This window comes from Cetorhinus maximus, chromosome 10 (genome assembly GCF_964194155.1).
Source record: "Cetorhinus maximus chromosome 10, sCetMax3.hap1.1, whole genome shotgun sequence".
NCBI classification, from domain to species: domain Eukaryota; kingdom Metazoa; phylum Chordata; class Chondrichthyes; order Lamniformes; family Cetorhinidae; genus Cetorhinus; species Cetorhinus maximus.
Window position 1 is genome coordinate 56,012,133 of NC_135888.1, and position 17,722 is coordinate 56,029,854.

The window sequence follows — 17,722 nt, forward strand, 5'->3', positions numbered from 1 at the left end:
AAAGGCACAATTCAGGAGTATGATGGAATACTCTCCCCTTGCTTGGATGAGTGCAGCTCCAACAACATTCAAGAAGCTTGACACCATCCAGGACAAAGCAGTCCGCTTGATTAGCACCCAATCCACAATCATTCACTCCCTCCACCACTGACACATAGTGGCAGCAGTGTGTACCATCTACAAGATGCATTGCAGGAACCCACCAAAGCTCCTTGGTCAGCATCTTCCAAACCCATGACCACTACCATCTAGAAGGACAAGGGCAGCAGATAGATGAGAACACCACCACCTGGAATTTCCCCTCCAATCCACTCACCATCCTGACTTGGAAATATATCGCAGTTCCTTCACTGTCACTGGGTCAAAATCCTGGCACTCCCTCCCTAACAGCCCTGTGGGTGTACTTACATCACATAGACTGCAGCAATTCAAGAAGGCAGCTCACCTCCACCTTCTCAAGGCTTTACCCTGACTAGTCATGACTCAAAGAATAAAGATAAGTACAGCACAGGAACAGGCCCTTCGGCCCTCCAAGCCTGCGCCGATCATATTGCCCGTCAAATTAAAACATTTTGCACTTCCGGGGTCCGTATCCCTCTATTCCCATCCTATTCATGTATTTGTCAAGCTGCCTCTTAAACACCACTATCGTACCTGCTTCCACCACCTCCTCTGGCAGCAAATTCCAGACACTCACTACCCTCTGCGTAAAAAACTTGCCTCGCACATCTCCTCTATTGTTTTCTCCTCTCACCTTAAATCTATGTCCCCTAGTAATTGACTCCTCCACCCTGGGAAAATGTTTCTGACTATCCACTCTGTCCATGCCACTCATAATTCTGTAAATTTCTATCAAGTCGCCCCTCAATCTCTGTCGCTCTAGTGAGAACAATCCGAGTTTCTCCACTCTCTCCAAACCAGAGGAATTTCTCAAGGGCAATTAGGGTTGTGCAATAGATGCTGGCCTAGCCAGCGATGCCCACATCTCACGAATAAATGGAAAAAACTTGTAACATTGGATTAGAAATTACACATTTAAAAGTGTTCTTGTGGATTTGATGTGTTACCAATCAGAGGGGGATTAATTTGAACAGCCCTGATTTTTCCCCTCACTACCCATCCATAAACAGAAATGTGTTTTTGATTTCTGATTCCCCCTTTTATAAGTGGTGGCATGTTCTCCCAATCCTTCAGTTTGGAGTGATCCAATCCTCTATCAATAGCCCCATTGCAAACTTGAGATAAGGTAAAGTAAGAGGGTTGATTTATTTTACACACACACAAAACGCGGGTATTGGGCTTTGCAACATCCACCCCTTCCTGCACTCATAAAATAAAAGAGGGATAGGGGAAAGAAAGGGGTACAGGGCAAGACCACGATAAAAATAAGAGTTATGGTTTCACATGAGTCCAGAGTCCAGAATCAAAAGGTCCAGTGGCATAATCCTTCAGAGGATTAGTGGCTGAAACTGTTGCAGGGTGATCCGTCTTTCCAGAAGCGAGGACTTCCACAATGGGAGAAGACACGTAGAGATGAATTAATCGTGAAGGCACAGATACAGAAGTTCCAATATTCTAGCCGTTCATAGCGTAGATGAGGGCCAGGCGCCTTACCTGGGCAGAGCTCTTTCTGCTGCTACCTGTTAGGTGATAAAATGGTAGACTGCCTAAGTTCAGTTCCACACAGCAATATTACAGGTTCTAGTAGCTTGGGGATGGTGATGTGACATATCTCCCAATTCTTCTGTTGAGTGTTGGACAAAAGAGTATTTTCCCAGGTTTGGAATCTTGAGGTGTTTAATAGAGGAGTCAGGGTCTTTTTTGTTATTTGCAGACATACCATCTCTGTTGGCCAGAGCTGTGCCTTAGAAATGTAAAAGGGGTTGTTGCATTTCTTTGGAATTTGATTGTCAGCCATCACAGAGGACATTAGCACCTCTTTAAAAATGAGGTCCTTGCTTTTTTCTGAAGGTTAGAAATTCCCCTGGTTTGAGTTATGGCTAGTCAGGGTAAAGCCTTGTCCATTTCTAAAAGAAAAATAATAATTTTATAAAGTAGCCAGGTTGATGCAGATATATATATTATATATATATAAGGCCGGGATAGATGTTATAGCAAAGCTTCAACATTTGCCTTAACCCATCTCAAAAATGTTCCAAACATTTCACAGACAATGAATTATTTTGACATGTACTGACTTACATTGGCCAATAAGGACCTTGTGAAATGGATGATAAGTTAATTAGTCTAGAGCCTTGGGGTGGGGGGAAGCTCAATTAACTCTATTGAGGTCGGTTTGGTCCCAGACAAATTGAGAACAAGGCCAGAAAAGCACAGTCAATGGATGTATTTCAGAACAGAAAAGTAGAACAGTCATTCAAAGAATGTTTTCCAGAAATGAGATGATTGTTTGGCACAATCCTATGCCAACATGTCTTGCCTAGATGGTGTTGAGTGTAATGTGTACTGCACCTTGCTAACTGATTTCTCGATGTGCATCCACTGCAGTTTCTGGAAAGCTGATTTTTACATAATGGCCTACCAGGTGAAAGGCCTCTTTTACTTGTGCTGTTTTGATCTGGTGGTAAATATCGGGTCATTCAGTGTACCAAATGCAGTGGCTAAGCAAGCCTGCAGAACAACAACAGCAACTTGCATTTTTATAGCACCTTTAACATAGTAAAGTGTCTCAAGGGCTTCACAGGAGTGTTATAACGTAAAGCTTGACTCTGAGCCACATAAGGAAATATCAGAATAGCTTCAAAGAAGAATGTTTCAAGGAGTGTTTTACAGGAGGAGAGAGGTGGAGAACTTTAGGGAGGGTATGGCTTAGGGCCCAGGCAGCTGAAGATACAAAATCCAATGGATCAATTAAAATCAGGTCTGCTCAAGAGGCCAGAATAGGATAGGCATAGATATCTCGGAGGAGTTTAGGACTGGAGGCGGTTCCAAAAATTGAGTGAGGCGAGGCCATGGAAGGATCTGAACACTTGAGATGATAATTTAAATATCGAGGCATGGTTGGACCAGGAGCCAAGGTAGGTCAGCAAGAATAGAAGTATTGGGTGATGGGGGGGTGTTGAGTTTGGTTATGGGCAGCAGAATTTTGAAGGAGTTAAAATTTATGGAGAGTGGAAGATGGGAAGTTAAGTTGGAGAACAATAAGATACATATCAATTTGCTGAGTTGCTTTTGTTCCAAACCTACTGCACGGTAGTCATGAGGCTCAACCATCCTCAAGGCATGTCTGTACTTAGTTTTAAAATTGAAATCTATCTCCACTATGCCCAGCCCTCCTAAGTAACCATTTTCTATTGAAGGCAAGGAAACAGAAGGACCAGTTACCCACTGTGGAGAAACAGATGACTTTCAATTTGAAGGCTGGTTTAAGTGTAGGGGTTCACAGACTCACATTTTCACCAGCCTGCGGATCAGCTTCCACACTTTAGGTCATTTACATTATGAAGTGAAGACAAAGACTAGGCTTTTAACTCCTTGAGTGTAGAAGATTAAGGAACATATCTAATTGATATGTGTAAGATGACTAAAAGATTCATAGAGAAGCTAAAGAGAAATTACTTCCTTTTTGTGGGGAAGTCCAGCACAGGGAGGTGGAGGGAGAGGGTAAACTTAAAATTAGAGCTAGGCCGTTCAGGATTGATGCCAGAAAGCACATCTTCACACAAAGGGTATTCAAAGTCTGGAACTCTCTTCCCCCAAAAAGCTGTTGAGGCTCAGGGTCAATTGAGATTTCAAAACTGAGGTTGATAGATTTTTGTTAGTCAAGCGTATGGAGGAATATGGAGCACAGGCAGAGTTGAGGTAAAGATCTGGCATGATCTAATTCAATGGCGGATTAGGCTCGAGTGGCTTACTCCCGTGCCTATATTCCAATGGTGGAGAAACAGTAAGGAACTATATAAAAAAGAGAGCCCTTGAGGGTGCGAAAAACTTTATACCGATCTCTGACTGTTTCCACTCTCTTCAATTTCTTAATGAAAATGTGTTCAGGAAACATTTTGCCCAATTGCAAAGTCACCATGGCATTGAGGAGTGGTGAAATGAGATTTTTTTTATTCGTTCTTGGGATGTGGGCATAGCTGGCTAGGCCAGCATTTATTGCCCATCTCTAATTGCCCTTGAGAAGATGGTGGTGAGCTGCCTTCTTGAACCGCTGCAGTCTCTGGTGTAGGTACGTTCACAGTGCTGTCAGAGAGGGAGTTCCAGGATTTTGACCCAGCGATATATTTCCAAGTCAGGATGCTGAGTGGTTTGGAGGGGATCTTTCAGGTGGTGGTGTTCCCATGTATCTGCTGCCTTTTTCCTTGGGAAGGGGGACAATATGGGCAGAATCTCATTTGCTATCTGTTATACGAGACTTCCTGAAGGCAATGAAATTGAATACTGGATGGAATGTAAAATGAGCCGCTGATGTGCATCCACCTGCTTTGCTGCCCTGTCCATGTTAAATTTCAACTCCTGGGACTTTCCAGAAACCTCCACTAGAATGTGACATTGCCATGACCAATGTAATCTGCCCTCATCTAGCTTAACTCTTCATATTCTAGACTTTGAGTACATTATTTAGGATAATACCCCAGTGCAGTACAGAGGGAGTGCTGCAATGTTGGACATGCACTGTCCTTCAGTCAGCACTTTAAACTGAGGCCCCTGCCTGCTATCTCATGTGATATAAAAGCTCCCACGGTATTGTTTTAAAGAGGTTCCAGGGAGTTCTTATAGTACCCTTGCCATCATTTCTCCCTCTACTGATACCACCCAAGCAGAACAACTTGTCATTCATCTCATCACTGTCTGTTGGATATCCTCATGTGAAAATGGCTGTCAGATTGGTCCTTGAACCTCCAGGTGATTCTGCATTTGTGAAGCAGTTTGAGATGTGCTGAGATACCTCGAAAGCCTCGCCTCCTCTCTATCTCCTTAATTCCTCCAGGATACCTGCACTCCTCAAATTCAGGCCCCTAGAGTAGCCCTGATTCTAATGGCTCCATCATCAGCTCCAGCTGTCAAGGCCCTATGCTCTGGAATTCTTTCACCTTTAAGGCACTCCTTAAAACTTACCTCTTTTCTTCATGTGCCCTAATATCTCCTTATGTGTCTGAATGTCAGATTGAGTTTGAATCTGCTTCTGTGAAGTGCTGGATGCTTTGCTACATGAAAGGTGCTACATAAATACACATTGTCCTAAGTCAATGCAAATCTCAGCTTCTTGTCCCATGCAACAAAATAACATGAAACGCATTTAGAAGACATTGTGCCTTTCAATTTTTTTATTTAGGAAGGGTACATTTTTAATGATGCAATCCAGGTTTCTTCCCCCTTGTATTTAGTGAATCTCTATTTACACATGGGAAATTGTTAAAACATATCCAGAACATGTCAGAAGCATAACCTAGCTCAGTTTTGCAAATTAATGTATTTTAAAAATAACTGTGCAAAAATGATGAAACGAGTCACAGATTCATAGAGGTCTACAGCACATAAAAAGGCCTTTCGGCCCATTGTAGTCTGCACTGGTCAAACAAGTACCTAACTATTCTAATCCCATTTTCCAGCACTAGGCCTATAGCCTTATATGTCATGGCATCACAAGTGCAGATCTAAATACTTCTTAAATGTTATGAGGATTTCTGCCTCGACCACTCTTTCAGGCAGTGAGTTCCCGATTCCCATCACCCTCTGGGTGAAAAAGTTCTTCCTCACATCCCCTCTAAACCTCCTGCCCCTTACCTTAAATCTATGCCCCCTGGTTATTGATCCCTCCACCAAGGGAAAAAGTTCCTTTCTGTCTACCCTATCTATGCCCCTCATAATTTTATACACCTCAGTCATGTCCCCCTCAATCTCCTCTGCTCCAGGGAAAATAACCCCAGTATATCCAATCTCTCCTCATACCTAAAACTCTCCAACCCAGGCAACATCCTGGTAAATCTCCTCTGCACTCTCTCTAGTGCAATCACATCCTTCCTATAATGCGGATTCCAGAACTGCACGCAATACTCTAGCTGTGGCCTAAGCAGCGTTTTATACAGTTCCAGCATAACCTCCCTGCTCTTATATTCTAATAAAGGCAAGTATCCCATATGCCTTCTTAACCACCTTATCTACCTGTCCCGCTACCTTAAGGGACCAGTGGGCGTGCACACCAAGGTCCCTCTGATCCTCAGTACTTCCGAGACTATGTATGCTTCAGAACTTAAACCTTGAGAGGTTTCAGTGCATCAGTGCATCCTCACCAAGTGTAACAATCTTCATTTCAACAAGAAGTTGTGACTAATTCACTGTCTGCTCCCTAAAGTTGAATCTCCACTGTCCTTTTTAATATTTCTTTAAAGTCACATCTATCCGAAAGACATATAAAGGTTATGCATTCAACATTTAAATTTAACTGTTAATGCTGCAGACAGTACTTTTGACACGCTAATCTTATCTTCCACATGGAGAACCTATCTCTGCTGATTATACTAACCTCCACATCATCATAATCAAGCAGCCCGAATTGACCAAAGACTGCAACAGTCAAATCTGTGCTGCAGAGCAGCCCAGCCCTGGTCTGCATACTTTGAGAAAGGATATAAAGGTTTTCCAAGAACAATACCAGAAATAAGAGGATATAACGATCATGAAAGGCAGAACAAATTGGGGGCCGTTTCTCTGGAGGAGACTGAGTGTTGATCTGATCTGATTATAATGATATAATAAGTGTGGCATTAAAAACGTTTCCATTCATGGGAAAGAGCAAAACTAGCCACAATAAAACAAGATAGATACTAATAAATCCAATAATGAATTCAGGCAGGGTGACCAAATCTCAGAATGGTGGACAGTAGAATATTGGAGGGGGAGGGTTGAGAATTGCTGGCAAACCTGTCAGAGCAGGGAGAGGGCGTGGTTGCCAGTAAAGATGTAGGGGGTGGTGGACCTGTGAGAGGGGGAAATTGTGTTGGTGAACCTGTGAGAGCTGGAGATGGGGGTGTTGGTGAACCTATGAGAGCGGGAGATGGTGTTGGTGAACCTGTGGGAGCGGGGGTTGGGGGTGTTGGTGAGCCTGTGAGAGCGGGGGATGGGGCTGTTGGTGAACCTGTGAGAGCGGGGGTTGGGGGTGTTGGTGAACCTATGAGAGTGGGAGATGGTGTTGTGGTGTTGGTGAACCTGTGAGAGCGGGGGTTGGGGGTGTTGGTGAACCTGTGAGAGCAGGGGATGGGGGTGTTGGTGAACTTGTGAGAGCGGGAGATGCGGGTGTTGGTGAACCTGTGAGAGCGGGGGATGAGGGTGTTGGTGAACCTGTGAGAGCGGGGGATGGTGTTGGTGAACCTGTGAGAGCGGGAGATGGGGCTGTTGGTGAACCTGCGAGAGCGGGGGATGTGGCTGTTGGTGAACTTGTGAGTGCGGGGGTTGGGGGTGTTGAGCCTGTGAGAGCGGGAGACGGGGGTGTTGGTGAGCCTGGAAGAGCGGGAGATGCGGCTGTTGGTGAACCTGTGAGAGCGGGGGTTGGGGGTGCTGGTGAGCCTGTGAGAGCGGGGGATGGGGGTGTTGGTGAACCTGTGAGAGCGGGGGACGGGGGTGTTGGTGAACCTGCGAGAGCGGGGGATGGGGGTGTTGGTGAACTTGTGAGAGCGGGAGATGCGGGTGTTGGTGAACCTGTGAGAACGGGGGATGGGGCTGTTGGTGAACCTATGAGAGCGGGAGATGGTGTTGGTGAACCTGTGAGAGCGGGGGTTGGGGGTGTTGGTGAGCCTGAGAGCGGGGGATGGGGCTGTTGGTGAACCTGTGAGAGCGGGGGTTGGGGGTGTTGGTGAACCTACGAGAGCGGGGGATGGTGTTGGTGAACCTGTGAGAGCGGGGGATGGGGCTGTTGGTGAACCTGTGGGAGTGGGAGATGGTGTTGGTGAACCTCCGAGAGCGGGGGATGGGGCTGTTGGTGAACCTGCGAGAGCGGGGGATGGGGCTGTTGGTGAACCTGCGGGAGCGGGCGATGGGGGTGTTGGTGAACCTGTGAGAGCGGGGGTTGGGGGTGTTGGTGAACCTGTGAGAGCGGGAGATGGTGTTGGTGAACGTGTGAGAGCGGGAGATGATGTTGGTGAACCTGTGAGAGTGGGAGATGGTGTTGGTGAACCTGTGAGAGCGGGGGTTGGGGGTGTTGGTGAGCCTGTGAGAGCGGGGGACAGTGGTGTTGGTGAACCTGTGAGAGCGGGAGATGCGGGTGTTGGTGAACCTGTGAGAGCGGGGGATGAGGGTGTTAGTGAACCTGTGAGAGCGGGAGATGGTGTTGGTGAACCTGTGAGAGCGGGGGATGGTGTTGGTGAACCTGTGAGAGTGGGGGATGGGGCTGTTGGTGAACCTGTGGGAGCGGGAGATGGTGTTGGTGAACCTGCGAGAGCGGGGGATGGGGCTGTTGGTGAACCTGCGGGAGCGGGGGATGGGGGTGTTGGTGAACCTGTGAGAGCGGGAGATGGTGTTGGTGAACCTGTGAGAGCGGGAGATGATGTTGGTGAACCTGTGGGAGCGGGAGATGGTGTTGGTGAACCTGTGAGAGCGGGGGTTGGGGGTGTTGGTGAGCCTGTGAGAGCAGGGGATGGAGGTGTTGGTGAACTTGTGAGAGCTGGAGATGCAGGTGTTGGTGAACCTGTGAGAGCGGGGGATGAGGGTGTTGGTGAACCTGTGAGAGCGGGGGATGGTGTTGGTGAACCTGTGAGAGCGGGAGATGGGGCTGTTGGTGAACCTGTGAGAGCGGGAGATGGTGTTGGTGAACCTGTGAGAGCGGGGGATGGGGCTGTTGGTGAACCTGCGAGAGCGGGGGATGTGGCTGTTGGTGAACTTGTGAGTGCGGGGGTTGGGGGTGTTGTTGAGCCTGTGAGAGCGGGAGACGGGGGTGTTGGTGAACCTGCGAGAGCGGGAGATGATGTTGGTGAACCTGCGAGAGCGGGGGATGGGGCTGTTGGTGAACCTGCGAGAGCGGGGGATGGGGGTGTTGGTGAACCTGTGAGGGTGGGAGACGGGGGTGTTGGTGAGCCTGCAAGAGCGGGGGATGCGGCTGTTGGTGAACCTGTGAGAGCGGGGGTTGGGGGTGCTGGTGAGCCTGTGAGAGCGGGGGATGGGGGTGTTGGTGAACCTGTGAGAGCGGGAGATGCGGGTGTTGGTGAACCTGTGAGAGCGGGGGATGAGGGTGTTAGTGAACCTGTGAGAGCGGGAGATGGTGTTGGTGAACCTGTGAGAGCGGGGGATGGTGTTGGTGAACCTGTGAGAGCGGGAGATGGGGCTGTTGGTGAACCTGTGAGAACGGGGGATGGGGCTGTTGATGAACCTGTGAGAGCGGGAGATGGTGTGCGAGAGCTGGAGATGGGGCCATTGGTGAACCTGTGAGAGCGGGGGATGGGGCTGTTGATGAACCTGTGAGAGCGGGAGATGGTGTTGGTGAACCTGCGAGAGCTGGAGATGGGGCTGTTGGTGAACCTGTGAGAGCGGGAGATGGGGGTGTTGGTGAACCTGCGAGAGCTGGAGATGGGGCTGTTGGTGAACCTGTGAGAACGGGGGATGGGGCTGTTGGTGAACCTATGAGAGCGGGAGATGGTGTTGGTGAACCTGTGAGAGCAACGGTTGGGGGTGTTGGTGAACCTGAGAGCGGGGGATGGGGCTGTTGGTGAACCTGTGAGAGCGGGGGTTGGGGGTGTTGGTGAACCTACGAGAGCGGGGGATGGTGTTGGTGAACCTGTGAGAGCGGGGGTTGGGGGTGTTGGTGAACCTGTGAGAGCGGGGGATGGGGCTGTTGCTGAACCTGTGGGAGTGGGAGATGGTGTTGGTGAACCTCCGAGAGTGGGGGATGGGGCTGTTGGTGAACCTGCGAGAGCGGGGGATGGGGCTGTTGGTGAACCTGCGGGAGCGGGCGATGGGGGTGTTGGTGAACCTGTGAGAGCGGGGGTTGGGGGTGTTGGTGAACCTGTGAGAGCGGGAGATGGTGTTGGTGAACGTGTGAGAGCGGGAGATGATGTTGGTGAACCTGTGAGAGTGGGAGATGGTGTTGGTGAACCTGTGAGAGCGGGGGTTGGGGGTGCTGGTGAGCCTGTGAGAGCGGGGGACGGGGGTGTTGGTGAACCTGTGAGAGCGGGAGATGCGGGTGTTGGTGTACCTGTGAGAGCGGGGGATGAGGGTGTTAGTGAACCTGTGAGAGCGGGAGATGGTGTTGGTGAACCTGTGAGAGCGGGGGATGGTGTTGGTGAACCTGTGAGAGCGGGAGATGGGGCTGTTGGTGAACCTGTGAGAACGGGGGATGGGGCTGTTGATGAACCTGTGAGAGCGGGAGATGGTGTGCGAGAGCTGGAGATGGGGCCATTGGTGAACCTGTGAGAGCGGGGGATGGGGCTGTTGATGAACCTGTGAGAGCGGGAGATGGTGTTGGTGAACCTGCGAGAGCTGGAGATGGGGCTGTTGGTGAACCTGTGAGAGCGGGAGATGGGGGTGTTGGTGAACCTGTGAGAGCTGGAGATGGGGGTGTTGGTGAACCTGTGAGAGCGGGGGATTGGGGTGTTAGTGAACCTTTGAGAGTGGGGTATGGGGGTGTTGGTGAACCTGTGAGAGCGGGGGATGGGGGTGTTAGTGAACCTGTGAGAGCGGGGTATGGGGGTGTTGGTGAACCTGTGAGGGTGGGAGATGGTGTTGGTGAACCTGTGATGGCGGGGGTTGGGGGTGTTGGTGAACCTGTGAGAGCGGGGGTTGGGGGTGTTGGTGAACCTGTGAGAGCGGGGGTTGGGGGTGTTGGTGAACCTGTGAGAGCGGGGGATGGGGGTGTTAGTGAACCTGTGAGAGCGGGGGTTGGGGGTGTTGGTGAACCTGTGAGAGCGGGGGATGGGGGTGTTAGTGAACCTGTGAGAGCGGGGGATGGGGGTGTTGGTGAACCTGTGAGGGTGGGAGACGGGGGTGTTGGTGAACCTGCGAGAGCGGGAGATGGTGTTGGTGAACCTGTGAGAGCGTGGGTTGGGGGTGTTGGTGAGCCTGTGAGAGCGGGGGATGGGGGTGTTGGTGAACCTGTGAGGGTGGGAGACGGGGGTGTTGGTGAACCTGCGAGAACGGGGGATGGGGATGTTGGTGAACCTGTGAGAGCTGGAGATATTGTTGGTGAACCTGTGAGAGCGGGAGTTGGGGGTGTTGGTGAGCCTGTGAGAGCGGGGGATGAGGGTGTTGGTGAACCTGTGAGAGCGGGGGATGGGGGTGTTGGTGAACCTGCGAGAGCAGGGCACTGGGAGAAGACAGCATGGCACATTTGCAAGCGCACGCAAATCGTGGATGAAAAACACAGGAAAACAAAGGCATCCTGGTAGCAAAGATCCCGGGACAAATGCCTCAAATCTGGTAATATCCGGGTCAGTGGGTCACCCTGACTTCAGAATGGAGAACTCAATCGCACAAGGAATAGTTGAGGTGAATAGTATAGGTTCATTTAAGGTGAGGCTAGGCACATACATGAGGGAGAAGGTAATAGAAGAATATGCTGATAGGCTGAGATGAATTAAGGGGGAGGGGACTCATGTGGAACTAATGGCTTGTACAATTCTATGTTACTTTTTTTTGGAAAAATATACTTTATTCACAAAATATTTGAAAGAACATTACAAAACATTTCCAAATGGTCCTCACAAAAAGTGCAATCAGATTCAACTTTTACACATGGATCACGAGGTGCTTCAATACAATCAATGAATATTACAGTCATTTCAATATGGTCCTTACAGACAGTCAGACAGTGCAATGGTATTGGTGTTATCGACATATAGCATGTTGCATTGTGAGGTGCTTCAATACAATTATAATATATTTAGTATTCACTACATACATTCATTGTGAGTCATACAACCCGAGGGGTCTATACAATTCCCAGCCCCTCAGTGCACTATGGCAGAAAGGTCTTAGACAGCAACCTTTCCCCATTGTGCCTTTGCGGCTGCTGCCCCAAGCTTTAGTGCGTCCCTCAGCACGTAGTCCTGGACCTTGGAATGTGCCAGTCTGCAACACTCAGTCGGGGACAACTCTTTTCACTGGAAGACCAACAAGTTTCGGGCAGGCCAAAGAGTGTCTTTCACCGAGTTGATGATCCTCCAGCTGCAGTTGATGTTTATCTCGGTGTGTGTCCCTGGGAACAGCCCGTAGAGCACAGAGTCCTGTGTCACAGAACTTCTCGGGATGAACCTGGACAAAAACTACTGCATCTCTCTCCAGACCTTCTTTGCAAAGGCACAATCCACAAGGAGGTGAACAATGGTCTCGTCCCCACCACAGCCACCTCGAGGGCAATGTGCAGAGGGGGTGAGACTCCTGGCGTGTAGGAAGGATCTGATGGGGAGGGCCTTTCTCACCACCAGCCAAGCTACATCTTGGTGCTTGTTGGAAAGTTCTGGCGATGAGGTATTCTGCCAAACGACTTTGACAGTCTGCTAGGGGAACCATCCAACAGGATCTACCAGCTCCTTTTCCCGCAGGGCCTCTAGGATGTTACGTACCGACCACTGCCTGATGGACTTGTGGTCAAAGGTGTTTCTCTGCATAAATTTTTCCACGAGGGACAGGTGGTGCGGCACGGTCCAACTACTTGGAGCGTTCCGCGGCAGCGTGGCAAGACCCATCCTTCACAACACCGGGGACAGGTAGAACCTCAGCACGTAGTGACACTTGGTGTTTCATACCGAGGGTTTACGCACAACTTGATGCAGTTGCACACAAAGGTGGCCATCAGGATGAGGGTGATGTTGGGCACGTTTTTTCCCCCTTTATCTAGAGGCTTGTACATCGCGTCCCTGCAAACATGATCCATTTTCGAACTCCAGATAAAGCTGGAAGATGGCTCGGGTGATCGCCACAGCGCAGGAGTGAGGAATAGGCCAGACCAGCAACAATTCTATGTCACTTTCCTCTATCCAAATAGTTTGATGACAGCCAGGTGCATTAATGATAAATGCAGTAAATTGACTGCCCAACCCTGGGGCACTCCTGGGTTATCTGCAAATTTCATGTTAATTTCACTGTTAACTCCTGCAAAGACAGACGGTTTTGCTCACGTCCTTAGCCTGGTTTCTAAAGGCAATCCATGCCTTTTTATCAGCAAGCAAACATGATTTAAAAATATTCAGCACCCTCCGCCCCCACGCCTCCCAGTGAGCTAATTGGGATTGGTACTTGGGCGGTCATGTGATTCGAAACGTGGAGAAGGAAAGTTTGCGATTGGGGAGGAAAATATTTTGGAGAAAGTTTTTTTTATTTTGAAAGCTGAGGAGAAAGGGAGGAAAAGGCTGGGTCAAGACAAAAAGGCGAACTGAAAGTATCTAAGCCAAATTATTCATTGAAATAAAGCAAACATCAGATTGATCGTGGCTGGTAGTTGTGTGTTTTGCAACCCGAAGTCTGAAGAGAGAGAAATAAAAAGAGTGGAGGAGCCAATGGCGACTAAGGGGAAGCAAGGTTTGGGTAAGGAGAAATACTGCAGAATTGAAAACTTGGGGGTGGGCGGTGCATTTAATGATTTAAGAGAAGGGGGTATATATTTACAGAGCGGAAGGGTTTTTTTAGTTGAGTTAGCAGTTTGGGTAGTTGAAGGGGTCTTCGGTTTGTAGTATTCCCTTCTCCCTGCCTCAGTATTTGCAACTAATAGAAAGGCTTCTGTTTTTCTTAGAAGTAACAGCGCACCTACCTTGCGCCTCCAGTACGTTGTGTTGAAGTAATTTTGAAAGTTGGCATGAGGGCCAGGCTTTCAGTAGCTGGTGTGTTTCATCAAGTTCCTGTAATGACCCTGTTTCTCTTGTCTGAGATGTTAAGCTTGTGTAAAGTCAGCAATGTTCAACAGTTCTGCCAATGTGTGGGCTGTGGTTACTTTAAGAAGTGATATTTAGTCCAATAAACTTGAAAGGAATAGTGAAACTGATTCATTCAGCTCAAGATGAGAGAATCCTTCAAGAAGTCAATGTTTTGGGACACCCCATTTCAATAATTTGAAACATATGTGTGAGTGCTGGTTATTTCAGGCAGAAGAAGGTGCATAATGAGTGACCTTGTTAATGTACCTTGTTAATTTACCTATTACACTGAATCACCTGAGTGGTGTCAGCTGTCACACAATAGAGATAGGGAGAGGTGAAGTAAGGTGTGAGGAGCCTCACAAGGAGCATAAATGACAGTATAGATCTCTTGGGCAGAATATATTTCTGTGTTATAAGCACTAGGTATGAAGATATTTGAAGAAATTGTGAAAACCAGTGGCTAATCTGTGAATAGGCAGCTTTCAAACCTCTGCAACCTTTTTTTCAACTAGTCGCTAAGAGAAGATTTCACATGCTGAGGTTGTGTTCAAATGCCACACCCGCTTTCAGAGCATCACATTTTATTTACTCAATGTTGAGAGTTTATTTAGCAGTTTGGATGAAAGTTCCTCTTTCAGTTCCCTGCGCGAACATTGTAGGATTCATAGTAATTGTCCAATGTGTATAGTGAGCACATCTTGTTGGCATCAATGTGCTCTCCATAAACTTGAGCTCACCCAAAACTCTGCCACCCGCCCCTCCCATACCCTAACTCGCACCAAATCCCACTCACCCAGCACCCTGTGCTCACTGACTAACATTAGCTTCCAGTCTACCAGTACTTTGATTTTAAAATTCTCATTCCTGTGTTCAAATCCATGAATGGCTCCCCTCTTTTTACCTCTGCAATCTCCTTCAGCCCCACCACCACCTCCTTATGTTTATGTAGCACCACTAAAGTAATTAAATAACCCAAGGAGCTTCACAGGAACAGTACAGATTCCTCTGATGTTTGGGTTTGGAGGAGGTTACAGAGATAGGGAGGGGCGATACCATTGGAGGGATTTGAAAACAAGGATGAGAATTTTCAAAACAAGCCATTGCTTGACTGGGAGGTCAGCGAGCACGGGGGCTATAGAGCAAGTCCCATTCCCCTGAGGCAGACATAGGCAGTGGAGCTTTGGATGACCTCAAATTTACAGATGGTAGAATGTGGGAGACCAGCAAGAATGCATTGGAATAGTTGAGTCTAGACAAAGCTTAATAAAGGCATGAATGAGGGTTTCGGCAGCCGATGGGCAAAGTTGGGCGATGTTACAGAGGTGGAACGAGGCGGTCTTAGGGATGACATGAATGTGAGGTCAGAAGCTCATCAGATCACATGTCATCAAGGTTGCGAACAGACTGTCTTAAACTCAGGCTGTTGCATTTATAAAGCACCTGCCATGAACAAAGCAATTCATAGCCATTGAAGTACTTTTGAAGTGTAGTGATTGTTGTGATGTCGAAAATGTGATAGCCAGTTTGTGCACAGCAAGATCCCACAAACAGCACTGAGATAATGGCCAAGTAATCTGCTTTAGTGATGTTAGTTGTGGGATGAATGCTGATCCGAACATTGGGGAGAATTCCCCTCCTCTTTGAACAGGGCCATTTCTTTCTGTCATCATCAGTCAATGCAGAAGTACTTACTTCATTGGATGCTGAGCTGTTTGGGACATTGAGTTTGTGAAAGGTGCTACATCAATACAAGGCTCATGAAGTGAGGTAGAGGGCTGGGTGGTGGTGGTGAAGAGAGAGTCGGCCTAAACTTGCAAAGTGCAATTCACAAGTCTCTGGGCTTGGAAGCTTAGTACATCATAGATCCAAAGAAAGAAGCCACTTGGCCCATTGTGTCTGTGCTGTCAAGCCCCTTTCTTCATGTTGAAAGCTACCCTGTGCCCACAGAACAGTCTGAATGTTTCTGTGGGAATAGAGTTGGATTAGATCACAGTAAGTGGAGATAAACTGGACATTATAATCCACTCCCTTTCCAAATACACAGGCCTTGTCTCCTAATATTATTGTTTTTGTACCTCCATGCTCTGCCCTTGGTGAACTGTGGAAAAATTTGCAGGCTGGTTAACAGTGTGATAGACCGTGACATGTAACCTCCATCCCTAACCACAACCATCTACTTATTGGTCAAAAGGACAGTTTAACCCAGACGGGAGAGGGTTTTATGGGTTTTCACTGTCCCACAAGATGAGGTGGGCGGAGTAGGGGCTGTGCAGCAGAATCCAGAATTCCCAGCTGGAGCTCCGATTCCCACTGCCAGGACTATCTGAAGTGGGGTTTGAACCCTGCGCCTTCTGACCCAGAGCTGAGAATGCTACTACTGAGGCACAGGCTGGCTTTATTCTTACAATAAGTGGACAATATAGCAGATAATAAGCAGCAAAACGGACCCTCCTCAGATGTGTGGAACCCTGATGCTTGTTTGAGTAGCTGGAGCAGTTGGGCCTCTGTTCGATTGTTCACTCCCCCTATATGGCCCTTCCCCAGTATGTAACATTATTTGGAAAGCAGCTTATCATATCGAAACATTCTCAAACACTTTGCATAAATTACATTTGCTTTGAAGTTCAGTGACTGTTTTGTTCTAATGATTTGACAAATCTGTCAGGGTCACGCACCGTGACAAGTGTGCCAGTCGCTCTTGTGGAGATGTGGAAGGAGAGGGTTGGCTGCTGGGAGGGGAGGGGAGGAAAGGGGAGTGGCTGGGAATGTGCAGCTGTCCTGGAATTTAATCTAGAACGGCAGCTCTCTTACACAGACTGCAATGTGGTTTTTGCATCTTCAAGTTGGTGGCTGTCCTTTTAGTCACCTTATCCTGCCCTTTAGGATTCTCCCTCTGAATCCTTTCTTGCTGGTGGCTTTCAAAGGATTCCTCAAATTCCTTCCTGAACCATGTTTTAATCCTTCTGTACGCTGTCTGTAAAACACACAGAAATTTTTGTTGACACACATAAGGATAAAATGTATGTTGAACATTTTTTTGAACTTATGTGAATCCCAGGAACATGAGCCAACAATCCAGATAGATTCAGTGCATCTTGTAGATGGTAGACATTGCTGCCACTGTGCATCAGTGGTCGAGGGAGTGAATGTTTATGGAAGGGATGCCAATCAAGCGAGCTGCTTTGTCCTGGACGGTGTCAAGCTACTCGTGTTTTTGGAGCTGCACCCATCCAGGCAAGTGGAGAGTATTCCATCACAGTCATGACTGGTGCCTGGTAAATGGTAGACAGGCTTTGGGGAGTCAGGAGGTGAATTACTCACCACAGGATTCCTAGCCTCTGTTCTACTCTTATAGCCACAGTATTTATTTGGCTAGGTCAGTGCAGTTTCTGGTCAATGGTAACCCTCAGGATGTTGAGAGTGGGAGCTTTGGCGATGGCAATGCCATTGAATGTCAAGGGGCGATGGTTAGGTGTTCTCTTGTTGGAGATGGTCATTGCCTGGCACTTGTGTGGTGTGTATGTTATTTGCCACTTGTCAGGCCAAGCCTGGATATTGTCCAGGTCTTGCTGCATTTGGACATGGACTGCTTCAGTATGTGAGGAGTCGCAAATGGTGCTGAACATTGTGCAATCATCAGCGAACATACCCACTTCTGGCCTTATGATGGAAGGATGGTCATTGATGAAGATGGTTGGACACGACCCTGAGGAACTCCTGCAGTGATGTCCTGGAACTGATTGATGATGGAAAAAATATCTCCTCATAGGACAAAGCCTTCTAGGAAAAGTTTACTTAACTTTGATTACATTCCCTTTTAAGGCAAATATATCCTTCCTTAAGGAGGCCAAAACTGTAAACATTGAGCAGACTAGGCCTATATTCCCTGGAGTTTGGAAGAATAAAAGGTAATCTTATTG

The 17,722-nt window shown here is 48.1% G+C and overlaps 1 protein-coding gene across 1 annotated transcript in view; it reads left to right on the forward strand.

The window, feature by feature from the left end:
* Positions 1–13,224: 13,224 nt before the first annotated feature.
* Positions 13,225–17,722, forward strand: part of LOC144685707 (programmed cell death protein 4-like) — a 33,762-nt gene continuing 29,264 nt past the window's right edge. Inside the window, exon 1 of the mRNA XM_078550507.1 lies at positions 13,225–13,473. Coding sequence (XP_078406633.1) covers positions 13,446–13,473 — 28 coding nt within the window. The 5' untranslated portion in view covers positions 13,225–13,445. The remainder of the gene's footprint in view (positions 13,474–17,722) is intronic.